The sequence below is a fragment of the Besnoitia besnoiti genome, chromosome VI (assembly GCF_002563875.1).
Source record: "Besnoitia besnoiti strain Bb-Ger1 chromosome VI, whole genome shotgun sequence".
Lineage (NCBI taxonomy): Eukaryota > Apicomplexa > Conoidasida > Eucoccidiorida > Sarcocystidae > Besnoitia > Besnoitia besnoiti.
The window spans coordinates 2,110,902-2,126,689 of NC_042361.1; the positions used below are offsets into that span (position 1 = coordinate 2,110,902).

Here is a 15,788-nt window from a genome sequence, read left to right on the forward strand (position 1 = left end):
CGGTTGGCTGTGAGAATGACGATGGAGTGTCGAAACGAGAAAAGTTGCTTGACGAAGGCGGCGCCGCAGAGCGAACAGAATGCGGACGACAGGACCACGGGAAGACGATAAATGGAATGCCGCTACGGACAAAACAAAAATATGTAAATGCAGCGCACGCCTGTGCGATTGGCAACCCTGGATTCTAAAAAGTCCGAAAAAACCACTCTCTAACCGCTGCTGGCACGAAAAGGTGTTCGCGTTAAGCTAGTCGGCTACGCGAGGCTGTCTGTCTTGCCGAGTCCCAGGAGGAACAAAGAAGTCTGGGCAGCAGAGTTCATGAGCCGTTCTTGCCACGATCATAAGGAGAAGATCCAACAGGTAAAGTAGGCTGAAAGACGAAAAAACCTTTGAACGACGGCCTTGAAATCAGCCGTACGCAAGGTGAGTCGCAGGATGTAGCTACTTGCCAGACGAGTGTTGCAGCGCTGTCTTGACCCCCCGGGGTGACTTTACAAAGGTAAGTCAGGCAAACGGAAGAATGACTCGCAAAAGAAGAAGCACCAAGCTAAAACTGAAACGGTCAGAAGACAAAAGAAGGGACGTTCCCGCTAGTTCTCCTTTTCGATCGTGTAGAACAGTCACTTCGGGCTTCTCAGCAGCATTCGCGTCGAATATGCGAGCATGCAAGGGGAGCGTTTGGCGGCCCCATGGGGAAGGTGACTAGAGCTGAAAGATTCATTCCTCAACAGCAGTTTATAAGACGGTCTCAAGGGAACTTGAGTATGATTTCTATTGAAGTGTTCTGCAGAGAAGGGTGATAGTTCTGATTCACTGCAGCATGTTGCCTCCGCGGCAGCCGCAAAACCGCTGTTTACCAATGCCCGCGTCCCGTCACAGAGCGGAAGCTCCCGGATAGTTTCAAGTTCTAACTCTTCTGCCTTGTCAGCCATGCCGTCTCGCTTCAGTCTGAGCCTGTCTTCGCTCGTCACCTGGCCTCAGTCATATCTTAGCCGTGGTCAAATTGCCTTCGCCGATTTTGGCAGGTTCAGACACCGCCGCAGTGAAGGAGGCAATGTCCGCATAGAGCTCCCGACTGAAACAGCGTTGTCTCATACGTCATTCCAGAAAGTACTGGTGAAAGAACGCGGATCACACGCTGCTCGGTACAACTCTTGCAGGCTTGTGCTGTCTGAAATGATGACGGAAGCTGGACTGAGCCGAAAGAGCGGTGGTAGGGGCGCCCCGCTCTCTATTCTAATCGAATGGAAAGAAGAACCCTCAGATTCGTAGCGGCCATGAGCCTAGTTACCTCTCAACAAGGCTCCATCGTTCCAGCATCAGGTGTGTGGCTCAGTTCAGATATGCAGTTATAGCACGTGAGCAGTAGTGGCTCAATTGTGTAGTCATCAATTATCTTGCACGCAGCCCAGATGAGTAGAGCTAGCTCTGCCTCTTCACAATCGAAATATCTGCACATCTTTTATGTTTACTTTCACATGTGTTCACCTCACCTGCTGGTCGTCCGGGTTGGCTGTGCTGAGCTGTTCCTTAGCCCTCTGTTCTGTCCTCGTTGTCATGAACTGTTCGAAACAGTCCGCCGACCGTGCGCTAGCGAAGCCCAGAATGTGTTTTTCCGTAGCTACGTCGAGTTACCGGTCCTGTAGAGCATCTTCGCTATCGGGAATGAGGAGAGTTCAGGTTGTAGAGACTGTGTGCCGATAACGAGTGATGGTCCTACTGAGCCTCCGTTGCTCACTGTCGTCAAATCTTCTCCGTCGGTCAGCCTTTGCCACAGACCACGCTGAGGTTCTCAAAATGCTTAGATCCGCGGTACACCGTGATCGTGATTGTTCCCCCATATATCAAATTCACTCCGCAATTTCATCTACCCTTAAGAGACGGGAACTAATTACGGACAGAAAACGGGATCAGAACGTTTGCCGAACCACGTCCTCGTAACTCACCGAGAAAGTTTGGATTTTGGAAAAGTCTGTAGTCAAGCAAAGTGGTTTCCGTCAAAACTCAATCATCGCCCCATACAATCAGTTTCTAGTGCGCGTTTCTTCTCATGTGTGAAGGGGCTTCCCTCTGTAAGCAGCTGTGCACCATCGGTGCAAAGCAATACTTTTTGGGACGCTGCCTCATGATTGAGGCCGCTCAGGGAAGTAGCGTCGGTATTTTTACTACAGAAGCTACCAAACGGATGTGCCGCCATTTCCGTGCTGGTCATGGCTTGACATAGGATGTGGCCCTCAAGGCGACCAGACGCCTGAGCATTTGTTCTGCCATCGCCTGCACTGTTGAGCACGTAGAGGCTGACGAGTTAACAGAAAAAAGGGGGGCAGCTGGTTGCTGTGCTTTACATCGAGAAACCGCCCGGCAACGTAGTCGAAGTTGGTACCCCTCGCGTGTTCCAAAAGCCCAACCGGTCTTAGTCCCAATACCCAGCTCACGTGATATTAGTGCTCGCGGGTGTCAGGAGCGTGTCTACAGTAGTCTTGCCCGAAGCACGTCATCGAAAGCCGCACTCTGGAGGCAGAGCCAGACCCCCTGGTAAGGATACTTTGTTGTTGTTATCGCGTACATGGCTGTCCGTAGCACTGGAAATTAGCGCTTCAATCAACACCTACATGCACCATGCCCGTGCTGCCTCCAAGCAGGTTTGACGACAGTATCAAGGTCCAAGTCGAGAAAATAACTCGCGCACCTAGGTCGTGCAACAGGAAGCATTTGCAGTGTTTTTGTTTTCACATCCACAGGCCATACCCGGCTTCACCTGACCCAGTCCCTGTGCCGCACGAATATCCCTGTCCTTCGTTCCTTCAGCCATCTGTCAGATCTCACATGTACCAGATGGAGACTATCTGCGTCAACGTAGGCACACTTGACACGTATTGGCGCAACGGGAACTTTAGTGCCACGTCTATCATGGATGCACTGGTGGCAGTAAGGCAGTCTTTGCCACGGTCTCGTCCATACGTCGTGACATGAGCTTTTTTCAGATGCGCGTCCGGCATGCACATGCATGCAGCCCGGTTTTCTCTTTTCTAAATTTACAACCAATCAGAATTGGAAGGGAGGGACTGGAAGGCGTGGAATTCGTTTCCCATATTAGACAACCAAAAGCCTGTGCTTTCGTTGAAATGTGCTTTTTCGGCTGTTCTAACGGCTTTTGTGTCCCTCCACGAGGTGACTATTCGTCCTGTGAGGCCCAGTCCGCGCCACATGTTTGGGCCGCAATCCAGTCCGTTATCAGTGGGTGAAAAAGTCGCTTTCCTTGTTCATCGTTCTTCATCTGGCAGCTGACATTTGATTCAAGCATCCAGTTTCGGCCTTGCTCTGGAAACGCAGCAGTTTTTGCGGGATTCGCAAGGTCGGGTTCCTCTTCAGCGCATGCACATGTAAAGAGCTTCTAGCCACAGAAGAGACGGCGTTTCCTTGAATTTCCCGTTTTCCGCCATGTACCCCGCAAGGAAGGACGTATCGCGTGTTGGTTCCTCTCGTTAAGCTGTTACGTTGTCTATGCTTCGTTCAGTTTTTCTTTTCTGGTCTCCCTTGGAGTGTGCGGCCAGCCCGTCGATATGTTTCAGTGATGGTGGTAAGGCGTCAAGGGTGTTCTTTTTGGCGAGCGCATGCACGCAGACGGCAGACTTTCTTGTGCATTTCGTGGCTGTCGTCCGCCCGACCCGTCCGTGTTCCTGATTCTCCAAGTTTCGCCAGGGCAAGCACGTAGAAGAGTTTGTGCCTACCTCACTTGTGCCTCTTTGCGAGGAGGACCCAAGATGCTGCCGTTGTGCCGCGTAAATGCAGAGGCGCTGGTGGAGGCGCTGCAGAGGCAAAACCTCCGAGCGGACGGGCGGGGCCCTGAACACTTCCGGCGCTTGCGCATCTCTTTTCGGCGAAGCAATGGCCACGTAGGTCTCTGTTGGCTGGTGAACGCGAGTATATACGCGGGCGTCCTAAGTGTATCGTTCTTGTTTCCGTACTGTGGTGCTGCTTTGACCGCATTTTCATCGACGTGCATGCCTCTTGATCTGTGACGTCGCTGCGGCGTTTGTGTATATATGTGTATTTGTTCTACACAGCAAACCGTGGCGAGCGGTACGGTCGACTCTGTCAGGTCTTTCCGTTACCGCAAGATCTGCGTCATGTATCTCAGATACGTTTGAATGTGTGGTCGTCAGGTTTCACCGTTTGCTCTTGTGACAACGGTTCCCTCGCATTTCAATTGGAATCGGCCGTCCCCGCTTTGTTGGTGCTGCGTCCTGCTCGGTTTGCATCGGAGAGGACTGATTTGCCTCACAGTGCTTCCGGGGTGCAGCCCTCACTGACATAGTTTGCGCGGCTGAGTCTCTGTTTGCCTGCAGGCTGAGGTTTCTCTAGGACGCACGCGCTGTTTGGCGCAGGTCGTCGCCAGCCCGTTTGCGCTGCTGCCCACAGACCGCGCATCTGATGGCGAGCTCTCTTTTCGTGTGAATCTCTCTCCCTCGATCCCCCCGACCTGTGCGGAGCTCGCGAGTCAGACGGGGCTTGCCGTCACGCTGGCTGCTGCTGAAGGCAGCGCGCGGCGCAACCTGAGGAGTTCCGAGCTCGAGAAGGAGCTGGAGCGCATGCTGCGCCGGCTGCTCAAAGACAGCGGCGTCATCGACACAGAGGCCCTCTGCATCCAAAGTGGCCGCTGGGTAAGCGTCGGCTGCGCTCGAGACACCTGAAAGTGCTGGATTTCATTGTGCTACCTCATCGAGAGCATTCCCCATCGGGTATCTTCGGGGTGGGGATTCGCGGCGCTGCTCTTACAGCCCTCGCAGGAGCGCAACGGTGCGGCCTGTGAGGCGAGCGCTTTCTGAGGCGAGTTGCGTCGGGGAGAGGACGGATTATTCCGCGCCCAAGAGTGAAGGACGCGGGGGTGTATGACCATGATTCAATTTACTACATAAAGTTATATGTATGGAAAGTAGGCCAGTCGCGGAGGGTGGGCCAAGGTCCGGCGCTGCGCTTGCGCATTTCAGATTTCTTTCTAGGCAAACACGGAAACGCTGGCTTGGGTCTGCGCAGCAACGTACACGCGGGAGGTGTATACGCGGAGGTGTGCATGCATGGATGGATACGCACGCGACCGAGGCATTGGGTCGCAGCGAGGCGGGCGCTTGGAAGAGTCAGCGAAAGCGACTGACCCGTCTCGCGTGCTCGCGAGGAACCCTTCCGTCTTGATCTCCTCTGGATACTCCGGGGGCTTGCACTGTATTTTCTACGTTTTCGCAGGCTTGGCACGTGAGGGTGGCAGTCACGGTGGTGGAAGACGACGGGAATCTGCGAGACGCCTGTCTGTTGGCCGCCCTCTGCGGGCTCATGCACTTCAAAAAGGAGGTGAGCGGGCTGTGCCCTCTCTCACTTCAGCCACTTTCCTGTATTATGCTATGTGTTGCGGATGTTCCCTCGAGCGAAGCACTTTCTTGCGACTCAGCTGCAAGCTGTTCGTTCCTTTAGGCAGCAGGCGCTCCTCCTTCCCAGTCCTCTGCTTTGTCTCCAAGGCCGATTGTCGCGCGCCTGCGAAGTACGTGGTGCATCCTAACCCGCTTCCCCCCGCCCCCCCCCCCCCCCGAGACGAGGGACAGGTCGGGAGCCGAGACGGTAGTTTTCGTGGGCATTGGCTGGCGGCTGCATTGGCGAATGATACGCTGTCTGTGTTGTGCGACTTCAGGCTGTCACGTTTGAGGGCGACCAGGCAGTCCTCCACAGTGCGGCAGATCGCGAGCCGCTGCCTCTTTGCATTCACCACCTTCCGCTCTTGGTTTCGTTCGCCTTCCTGCCTCCAGTGAGCTCCCTCCTCAACCGCAGCAGCGGCGGCCAGGTGAAAGAAGAAGACGACGACGACAGTGCGGCGTCGTGTGCCTCACAGAAGGCAGGAAAGGCCGGGGACGCAGAGGACGAGCTCAAATTCGTCGTCGACCCTTCGGCGATCGAGGAGGCGACGCTTCCCGGGAAGGTGAGGAGCCGCCAGAGTCACGGAGCTGCGTCGCGGTACGCAATAGCGGCGTCCTTGCGCTGCAGACTGCATGTGCGAACTCAGGCACTTCCCAGTGGTAGTCCCCGGGATTCCAAGGCGTGTCCGCCTTGCCGGCCCCGCGAGGCGCTTGTGGCGTCGATGCCCAGGACGGACGCTCGTGTAGCGCAAGCCTTCGAGTCAAACAGTGGGCGCCTGCATTCTTAATATACATAGACTTTCACATGTGTAGCTCTGTGTGCTAAGCGTTGGAGGGTCGGGCTGAGCGCTGACGAGTAGCCTCGCGTTGAGTTTGGTTTTCCGCAGGTCTCGATCGCGGTGGGCAAGCAGGGAGAGCTCTGTGGCATGTTCAAGGTGGGCGGTCCCGTTCTGCGCTTCAGCCACCTCGTGCAGCTCACCAAAGTAAGTCTCCTCATGTCGGTTCCTTGTAACCTATCTTCGTGGTGCCTCCTTTTTGTCGCGTACATGGGCGTGTGTGTTGGGGCGAAGTGTGCGTGGGAGATCGGCCCTCTGTGCCTCCATCCCTCCAGCAGCAGCAGCCTGGCTGCAGTCCAGCGGCTCGCTTATCGGAGTCAGGGCAGTAGAATGCGAGATCTTCGCGCGTTGCTTAGCGATGCCCTCGTGTGTCGGTGTGTGTTTCCACCTCAGAGTGTGTCTGCCAAATTGATGTTGCGTCGGCGGCTTCGGCGCTGGCCGATGGCTCACTCCGCGTAGGCTGCTCATATGCGTCTGCCCATCGGAGTGCTGAACTGGGAGTCTCCTCGTTGACTCGTGTCACGCCGAATAGAGTTTTGTGTGCGGCGCGCCAAGCCTTGTGACAGCCTCAAAGGCGATATTGTTTCTTGAACTCGTTGCTTCTCAGGGTATGTCGTGGCCTTGTGTAGCAGCTTCTTGTCTTCCGTCGGGATTCTGGGCTGACTGTTTTTGCTGCACGAGTCTCTGTTGCGACTCCAGTCGCACTGTCTCGCCGCAGTCCTCATGGCGTGTGTCGCGCGATTCGACATCAACCGCCGGTTGTTGCATGCAACATCCTAAATTCCCATCCTGCCGCTACCTCTCTAACTAGATGTTGAACACTAGCAAATGCACAAGATGCTTCAGAAGCTGTCTTAAGCAGTCCACAGGGGTGGTGGTGTAGTGCAATCATAAAGAACTTGGTTGTCTGTATCTCATAACCGGAGTCATCTTCAGTATTCTAGGAACTACAATGTCTTTGTTATCCGCGTCCGTGGTGGGCAAGAGGGCTAGATGTCGGTTTTTTCATGCATGTCCTCACAGATCGCGGCGGAAAAGGCAAAGGAGCTCTTGTCCGTTGTGCAGGCTGCGATCAAAGAAGACTGCGAGCGCCAGCAGCGGCTGCTGCGCTCGAACGCGCAAAGCCGGTAAGCACTCTGCTTCGGATTGTATCACACAGCATAGCTCATTGTGACCTCACCGTTTCTTCCCTCCAGCTGAGCGAATGGGTTTGTGAGTGGCGCCTATGAGGCTCAGCTGGGCGGTAAGCATCGTAAGGTAACTCCTCATTTGTTTGGATTGGCATCTCGGGGGAGTCGAAGAATCCTAAAGCCGCCTCGCTTCCGCGCACGCGAGCGCTATGGCCGCACGGTACACAGCCGCCGCCGTGAGGGCGGGTCCTTCCTCTGTTCTGTCTTTTGTTACAGCGCCGTGAGTGCGTGCATTCTTTGTATCTCACAGGTACGAGGAGCCCTGTGTCGTGCTCGCGCTGCCAGAGAAGCATACACTGCCTCTCCCCTCTACTTCGCTGCCGGATCTTAGTCACCTTCCGGCAGTCCCTGCGCCGCGCTCGGCGGCGGCGTCTCCTGTACGAGCGGGCGTTAGAGCCGCCTCTGCCTCAGTCTCATTCGCTCCCTCGTGCCCCGTCCCTACGGGTGATTCGGTCGATCGCTCCGGCTCGTCCGACTCTGTTGCGTCGTCGTCGTCCCCCGACTCAGCTCTCGGAGCACTGCCGGCAGCAAAGGCGCGAGCGGCTGGCGAAGGAGGGTCTTCGGGAGGAGTCAAGCACTCAAAGTGGACTGATGAAAGCCGAGGACTCTGCAACTGACGGAATGGCCCAGTCTGTCTCAGGAGGGTCTCACGCATTGTGTGAGCCCCTCCTCCCATCGGCTGGCCGCGGGCGTGGCGGTGCGAACGGGCCCTACAACTGCAAAAGACCATGATGGAGGCAATAACGCGTCCGCAGCTGAGACTAGAGACAACCTCGGTTCTTCCGCACGGTTTGGGGCAGCCATAGAGGATGAAGACGACCTCGACCTCGCCAGTGCGGTGACCTCGTCTTTCGCTGCTAAGAAAGTCAAGAAGCTGTGCAAGTCACCGCAGCCCAGCATCAGGGCGTAGTACCGAGTGGTTGTGCGCCTAGGTTTGCTTCTTGTTTCTTTAGATTCTGGTATGTTGTGAGGATACTGGTGTAGTTCGCCTTTCCCCAGTAGGCGTGCTGACGAAGACAGCCGCTCTCTCTTGGCACTGCCCACCCCCTTGTCTAAAAAACGTTTCGCTCAAGGCCCGACTTTCGCTAAACTTCAGTCACTGTCCCCCAGGCGCCGGCCAGTGAGAGGCAGCCCTCTGCACAAGCAAAGAACCCCCTTGTAATTTCGTATGATAGCGCTCCGCCTAGGGAACGTTTGCGTGTAAGGCACGTGTCGCTGTGCCGTCAGCAACAATCCTGAAGCCTTGAGACGCCCCATGGGCTAGCGTGCTATTCCGCCACCTTGCTTCGCTTACGTCGGCCGTGTTGTGACACGCCCCATGATGGGAGCAGAAACTGCGATACAATGTCCGTGTTTCGTATTCATGCAAGTTGCCAGCTAGAATCGAGTGCAGGAATAGCAGCACCTAGCAGAAACTACACTACCTTACACGATGCAGGGTTGGCAAACTCGTCGGCCTGCTGGTATCGCACGCTTCCGTGTTGCGATCGCGAAATGTGGATTAGGGGTTAGGGTCTGTCTATTCAAATCTGAGGCGCTGGGTGGCTGGTCTGGTCAAAGTCGCATCGGAGGGTAGGTTCTTGCCTTACGAACGAACACCCACACTCTGCATCAAATGATGAAGAGGAAACCAGTGGTTCTCGTTGCCGCGGGGAATACTCCCCTCGCTGGGCTGAAACGTAGCAATTGATGTTTGCATTCAAACGTCGGGGGTCGATGGCCCAAATGGGCACACGCAGTTCTGCTACTATAGTAAAAAGGAGCCGCGGATGCATGGACGAAAGCCGGTCTCAGGTGACCCCTTCTGGTCAAAGACAGTCATTCTGCCAACGGCCCTTCCACATATGTATACGAAAAATAGTGAAGTTGTAGCCATTCTCTGATCCAATACTATATATACAAATACGAAAAGCGGCGAACGCGCCGCAGGTCACCGGCGCGAAAAAAGCTCTGTGGGGCCTCAAGACGCCAATGACTGAGCTTAAGCGCTGCCGCCGTTAGCCAGCTGGCACTGCTTCAGGGCGTCGAAGTGGTGCTGGCAAAGGGTCAAATCGGAGTGACGCTGGATGCACTGAAAAGATCAAACACCACCCGCAGGCATGCGTGACCGACTAGGGAATCTTGCAAGCGGAGCAATGCGCGGCGTACTCCCTGTTTCAGACAACACGGCTCGCGTGGGTAGCCAGCTGAGAGCTACCTACTAGCAGGGAACGCCAAAAACGCGGAGGCACTGGCAGCTAGCTGTGGCTAACAATACGCCTCGACAAACACGCCGCGCGGGGTTAAGGCTCAGCTTTGCGCGCCGAGGTGCCGAGCCGGGGGAGTCTGCTCACACAGGTCTTCAGTATATATGAATCCAACTAACACCACAGCGATTACACGCTGACAAGCGGCTTCAGTGCCGGTGCTGAGAACCCACGAGCGCGCAACTCCCACGGAGATCATCGAACTGTTGCTCAAACTGCACTAAATTTTGCAGAGCGAATACACACAAGGCTCCGTACCTGGTTCAGCTCCTCCTGCATCTGCTGGCATCCGCCGAAGGCGTGAGACGGAGCTGCAACGGGCGCCGCAGCCAAGGGGGCAACGGGCACGGGAGCGACCGGCGCGTTGGTGTGGACAACCTCCATCTGGCGGGCGCCGAGCACCGCGTCGACAGCTCGCTGAGCCACGCCGAATCCAACACCTGCGAAGCAATGCGCGTAAGTTCACCGCAGCAGGATGCAAACAACTTCCTCCAGTCGCCAGCTACACACCAAAGCTCCCGTGGCAAACGCATTCAAAGCCGCTGGTACTAAACGCCGAAGCAGCGTGTGCATACCACGCATGTTCCTACGCAACGCAGCAACTGCCCGCGAGGGAAATGGTGATTGCGTGACAGTAAAACCAAACCAAACAAACGAGGTAAGCAGATGCGTGTCCGGCAGCAAATCTCCCCGTAGGAATCTGATCGAGCGCCGCTCGTGTGCACCAGACTCTGACAGAAGCATCTTTCTGACGTAAAATGTAGACGCGTGAACGATGAAGCAACGACCAACATACCAGAGGCCATGCCGCTGGCAACGTTGGCGGCCATGTTGGCCATGAAGCCTCCGCCGCTGCCGCTAGACGGGGCAGGAGGAGGTGCGTGCTGGACGGGGGCAGGCTGAGACGACGAGGATGCGGGCTTGCTGACTGCAAACAAAAAAGCAGATCACACGCGGTCGAGAGACAAGTGACTGAGCAGCACAGCTACATCGGAAACATCACGAACTCGTTCGAACAAGTCAGGTAGACCCTCCGAGTGGGGAAGCGCAACTCTGCCGCAGCAGAAACATCAGCGCGCATCAGAGCTGAATGTGCCCCCTGCACAGCGTCGAGGTCCTGACATCTCGGTCACTGCGGTTGCGTCTTTGTCACCGAGGACCGAAACTGTAAACCGAGATATGCCTCTTGCTAGATGTGAAGTCACGGATCCCTCTGAAAAACACGGCGACTTGGTGGTGAGGTCGAGAGCAGAAAAACGGCACCCCCCGGAGTGCCCGTGCCTAGCAAAAAAACTAATAGACCCTGGAACTGTGATGAGACAACTCCTCGACAGAAGCCCGTCCCGAGTCGCCAAGCAGTGCGGGCTCATACATCTAGAGGCAAGACTCAAACTTCTTTTACACCACCATCAGTCATCACACCGAATACCTCCGCAGCTGAACCGTAGAGAACCTGTCTTTTTTCCCGCCCACAGAGTCAGTTTGTATGGTGGGGCAACAGAGCGCAACCATTCCAAAGTCCAGACGACGAAACGCACGAAAAAGCGAATGATGGACAACGCACGGGAGTCTTTTCATCATGACCAAAAGAACCTCCACGGTCATTTTTCCAGCACAAAAAAACTTACAGAAGCCGCCGCTGCTGCCCGAGGACCTTCTGGCGCCACTGCCACCCCTCTGTCGAGCCATTGTTTGTGCAGAAGAGAGCCAATAAGGAAAGAACGAGGTAAACAATCGAATGGTAATGACGAGCGGAAACGCCCCTGCGATTGAAATGTTCAGAAGGATCAAAAGCTTGAAAATGGCAATATGGGGAAACTTAGGAAACATCGGGATTGCCATCCTCTTCACCACCCAGTCACGGATCACAGGAACTCTTTGCGACGCATGCAGAGTTCAAAGGGTGCAACCCACGGCTCGAAAATTGGCGGGCGGGGTCGGCTGCTCCCCTTGCCCTGTATAAGGCGAATCTAGCAAAAGCGTGCCCGATCAGGCGAAGACAGATGCTTACGACAGGATCGAAGGTCCTACGCCTCGGACGGCAGGCCCCCAAGCTCAAGTGAAGTCACTTACAAGAGATTGCCGTAATGAAACAAACCCGCAATAGCCACACACGCTTACGGGAGTGGCTTCGCCGCGGATAGCGACACGTCCGCTACGATGGAAAGTCAAGAAAACTGTAGGGAGCGCATTTCGTGGAGAGAAGAGTTTAAGAAATTTGTTGGATTCCGAAGCGAAAAAGTCCCCTGTGTCTGCACGGTCGCCAGCCACTCAGCAAAAGCCGACTCTGCCCTGCCCAGCACTTGACGGCGGAGGGTGCAACATACATCTTACTTCTTGTCCGTGTGAGGCCGACCATTAACAGTGTTAACGCACACAGTGCAACCAACCAAGTTAAACTAGTTCGAACGAAGGAGGGAAGCAATGCCTTCGATACTTTGCATTTCAGTGAATCGCATCTAGCCATACATAGGCAAGCGCATAGTCATCAACACGCCCACTAAAACCTCTGTGCCGTTTTCCGTGTATAGAAACGAAGCTGATTGCGTGCCAAGATTATTGTAGTGGTGAGCTTGACTACACTATATTTGGTTTCCGAGTTAGCACGCACTACAAGAACTTGGAAAGCAGCCCAGGAGCTGAGCTTCTACGGGCGTTGTCCGAGGAAACGCGTACCGTAAATGCATCGCCCGCTCGGGGGACGCGGTATCCTCGCTGACGAACTACATTTCTCTCGATCATGCGTCACAAGTGCCCCCGTAGAGTATGAGTCAGTACGATCCTTGAAAGGTCGATCAGTTACTCCTGCAAAGCCTGTAACTTTCAAGGTACCAAGAGCTGGCCTAGGCTCACCGATGTGGCAACCTCCCCTCACCCTGAAACTTGTCTTAGATGAACTCCACAATAGTCACGGGCTTCCTCACAGACGCACTTTTTCGAACACACGCAGCACGGTTTGTGCACGTCATATTTCAAAGGCATATATCAGGGTCACGTCTACGTGACTCGCCTTTATGATTCCGACGCATAGTCATTAAGGTTGCGAAGCCTCCCGACAGGCTTATCAAGCAAAACCGAATATCGGAGTCTGTTTGGACACTGCGTGCACGTGACGATAAAGCGAGCAGCACCGACCTTGAAGCCGAAACCTTTCTTTGGTCACGCTGTCGGGCCTGTGCCGTCGGGCGGGCGAGTCTGCTACGTCTGGCAACTGAATCTTCGTAACTTTTTCATGGCAGTCAGTTTTTGAAGGTTGGCACTCTAACACTGTGCACGGGCATCCGTCCGCTTAGTCACAGGCTGACTGTTGCTATCCCTTCGAGTGTCACGGCTTCGTCAAAGGCGTGTCATTAACTAGAGAGGGGGGAAATCCTCGAGACTCAATCATCGTGTGTCGAACCATGGGCCGGGCGTGGGGTCTGCCCCACGCCCGGCGCATGTGTCTTCCATAATGCCGTGGAACAGTCATACCACAGTCTGTACTCACATGTCTGAAACTGAGAGCTACTCAACAGCTCCAGAACTCTCAGTATAAGGCGGGCTTCATATTGAGCGCTTCGAAAGACGTCCGGCATTCACATGCGGCTCAAGGGCAACGTTTCCTGTGACATATCTGTCCGCGCGAGCGCCAGTATGCTTCGAAAACGTCTCGAGCCCTGGCACCCCTATTTTCGGCTACATACAACTCGAATGCAGGTCCACATAACTAGAGTCATCATCAATGTGGTGGCAAGGATCAGGAGTTTTGTCAGGTGAGTGGAAAAGGAGGAGCCCACCAGCTGCCGGGGAAGGAAGCACCTTAGGAGTATAGAGGAAAAGGGTCTGTGACACCGACTGGTCACACGGGAATGTTGCCTCGGCGGGCTCGGACGGATTTGCGACCGCCCCACAACAAATCTTAACCACGCGGCTATTATCTCCTGTGAACGCTGACTATGATAACCCGCTTGAACGCACACACATGACAAACATATCAGATGCTCAGTCGCTCCCACGGCTTCACAGAACTGACGCGGCGACCCTGTCGCCCTTGCCTGCACAATCCGCGCATCAATCGGTTTTTCCTTCGGGGTTTTTCTGAAGTGCCGCCGCTTCCGCCGGCCCCTTACGACAGTACGCTTGAATGAATCCCCAAGCGCTCACAAGGAAGTCCACCAAAAACAGGAGTGTAAGGACGACCAGCACGGCCCAAGAGGTTAAGTAGACAGCGCGCGACTGACACACGAGGCGTGAGAAGTAGTGGTCGTACGGCAGCTGTCGCACGGGATACTTTTTGTAGTTGCACGTGAACTGTAGTGACTTCGACCCGAAGAACATTCCGCCAACCGCGACAGCGTTCACCACAACGAAAACAAAATTCACAAGAACGTTGAGGCCCGCAAGCATGGGGGAGCGTCTATACGCGGCCAGGCACCCGTAGAGACCACACCCAATATCCACAAAGCCCATGATATAGAGAGCAGCCATGCTCGTGTCAAAGAATAGACTATACTGCGAAGCTATGGTAGTTGGCAGAGCATCCACAGTGGGAAGCTCAGCCTCATTGAGGACACCCACACCCGGCTCGCTGGCCAACAGAAGCGATTGGGCAGAAACGCCACCCCACCTCTCCTCGACGGCTTTCAGAAGTAAGGCATTCCTGATATCTCGAGTGGCATTTTGGTATTGCATGGAATCTCTACTGATGAGAATAGCCATGAAGAGCAGTGCAGCACCGCCTGCGAACTTCAGGTACCCCAGAACAAGGGTGGCCTCGAAAAGCCGCGCGTAACCCCGGAAAAACAGGGACATCTCGGAGCACACCGCAATCACAGCAATAATTATCGTAAACAGAACCATCCCGTTTTGATTGCAAACCTCATCGCCAGCGCGTGTGGCGGCGATGGCTGTGTCGCCAAGGAGATACATCCAGTCAAAGGCGCCGAACTCGCAGAAGCCCTTCCGAACAAGGAAGAACGGCCCCACGAGACCCGCGAGACAGAAGGTACTAATGAGTCCACAGATCACTGTCGCTCTCTCCTCGCGGATAGCAGTTTCTTTCGTCCTTTCCCATACCACTGCAAACGTAAGGCAGCTGTTCACAAGAATAGTTCCAGCCAAAACAAGCACTGGAATGAGGAGCTGCCACTCGAGCGCATTAAGCATATTCTGAGCCCATCCGTACCCGACTCCGACGGAAAAAACAGTCTCGTCTTTGAAGCAGAAGGTCGCCTTGCAGGCAGTGCTCTGGCGTATTTTGCTGAACGCAATGGCTCCAGCAATCAATAGTGCCACGGCACAGATAACGCGAAAGACGAAAACCAAGCAAAGGAGTGCCCACAGCCGTGATCCCCGAGGAACCCAATGAACATTATGGGGGAGGAGCTCACGGACATCGCTATAATCTAGCCGCGCTAAGTCTACACGTGCGCTTGCTGGCGTGTCGCGCTTGGTACTGTAAGGCGAGCCCACAAAGGATTTCCTCCCCGCTTCATCAATTTCAACAGATGTTAATTGCTTATCATGCTTGGCGTCCGGCGGGGTGTCGCTACCACTGGAGGATGACAGGGCCCGCCACTTCCAGTTCGTCGAGCGTTCCGGAGCTTCCTCGACTGGGCCCCAGGACACCGTTGAACGCCCTCTGTGAGGGGCGGCGTCTTGACGCCGTTTGGCAAACGCCTCTGTAGATAAAGCAGTCCTTATGATGGGATGTGTGTCCTGATCACCTGGAACATCGCGGGCAACTTCCTCCCCCGCCATATTCGAGCCGGACTGAAACGTCCCGCTGCGTGCTGCACGCGCCGGTGTGTGGGCTTCCCCGAGGCGGCGGCTGGAAGTCGATTCTGCCGCAGACAACTTGGGCCGCACACATGCTGAAGATTGCCGCGACATAGTTCCGCGAAAACTCACAGGGACCTGAGGCGGCGAAAGAGATGCCGCTCTTCCGGAAGAGAATCGCGCCTTCAAGCTCGGTTTCGACTGGATCGCGGACAGTCCTTCCGACGAAGAGGAGTCGCCACCACCGTCGATCTGAAGAACGGGAGGAAATGCAGCTGGCGTCGCCGCCCCGGTCCCTGGCGGACCATCAGGGACAATTTCAATGCTCACCGACGAAGAGCTATGCCTCCACAT

At 55.1% G+C, this 15,788-nt stretch overlaps 3 protein-coding genes across 3 annotated transcripts; 1 reads left to right on the forward strand and 2 right to left on the reverse strand.

Annotated features, from left to right (window-relative positions):
* Window positions 1-3,764: 3,764 nt before the first annotated feature.
* BESB_067090 (3' exoribonuclease family, domain 1 domain-containing protein) lies at window positions 3,765-8,048 on the forward strand (the record flags this gene model as incomplete). The annotated part of the gene is made up of 7 exons (XM_029365102.1): window positions 3,765-3,896; window positions 4,350-4,664; window positions 5,245-5,349; window positions 5,684-5,968; window positions 6,293-6,388; window positions 7,265-7,368; window positions 7,682-8,048. 7 exons carry the CDS (start codon window positions 3,765-3,767, stop codon window positions 8,046-8,048), a joined length of 1,404 nt encoding a protein of 467 aa, XP_029218685.1.
* Window positions 8,049-9,412: 1,364 nt separating this feature from the next.
* Window positions 9,413-11,366, reverse strand: BESB_067100 (CHCH domain-containing protein; the record flags this gene model as incomplete). The annotated part of the gene is made up of 4 exons (XM_029365103.1): window positions 9,413-9,502; window positions 9,936-10,117; window positions 10,474-10,605; window positions 11,306-11,366. 4 exons carry the CDS (start codon window positions 11,364-11,366, stop codon window positions 9,413-9,415), a joined length of 465 nt encoding a protein of 154 aa, XP_029218686.1.
* Window positions 11,367-13,727: 2,361 nt separating this feature from the next.
* BESB_067110 (uncharacterized protein) lies at window positions 13,728-15,788 on the reverse strand (the record flags this gene model as incomplete). Its single annotated transcript, XM_029365104.1, has 1 exon — window positions 13,728-15,788. One exon carries the CDS (start codon window positions 15,786-15,788, stop codon window positions 13,728-13,730), a length of 2,061 nt encoding a protein of 686 aa, XP_029218687.1.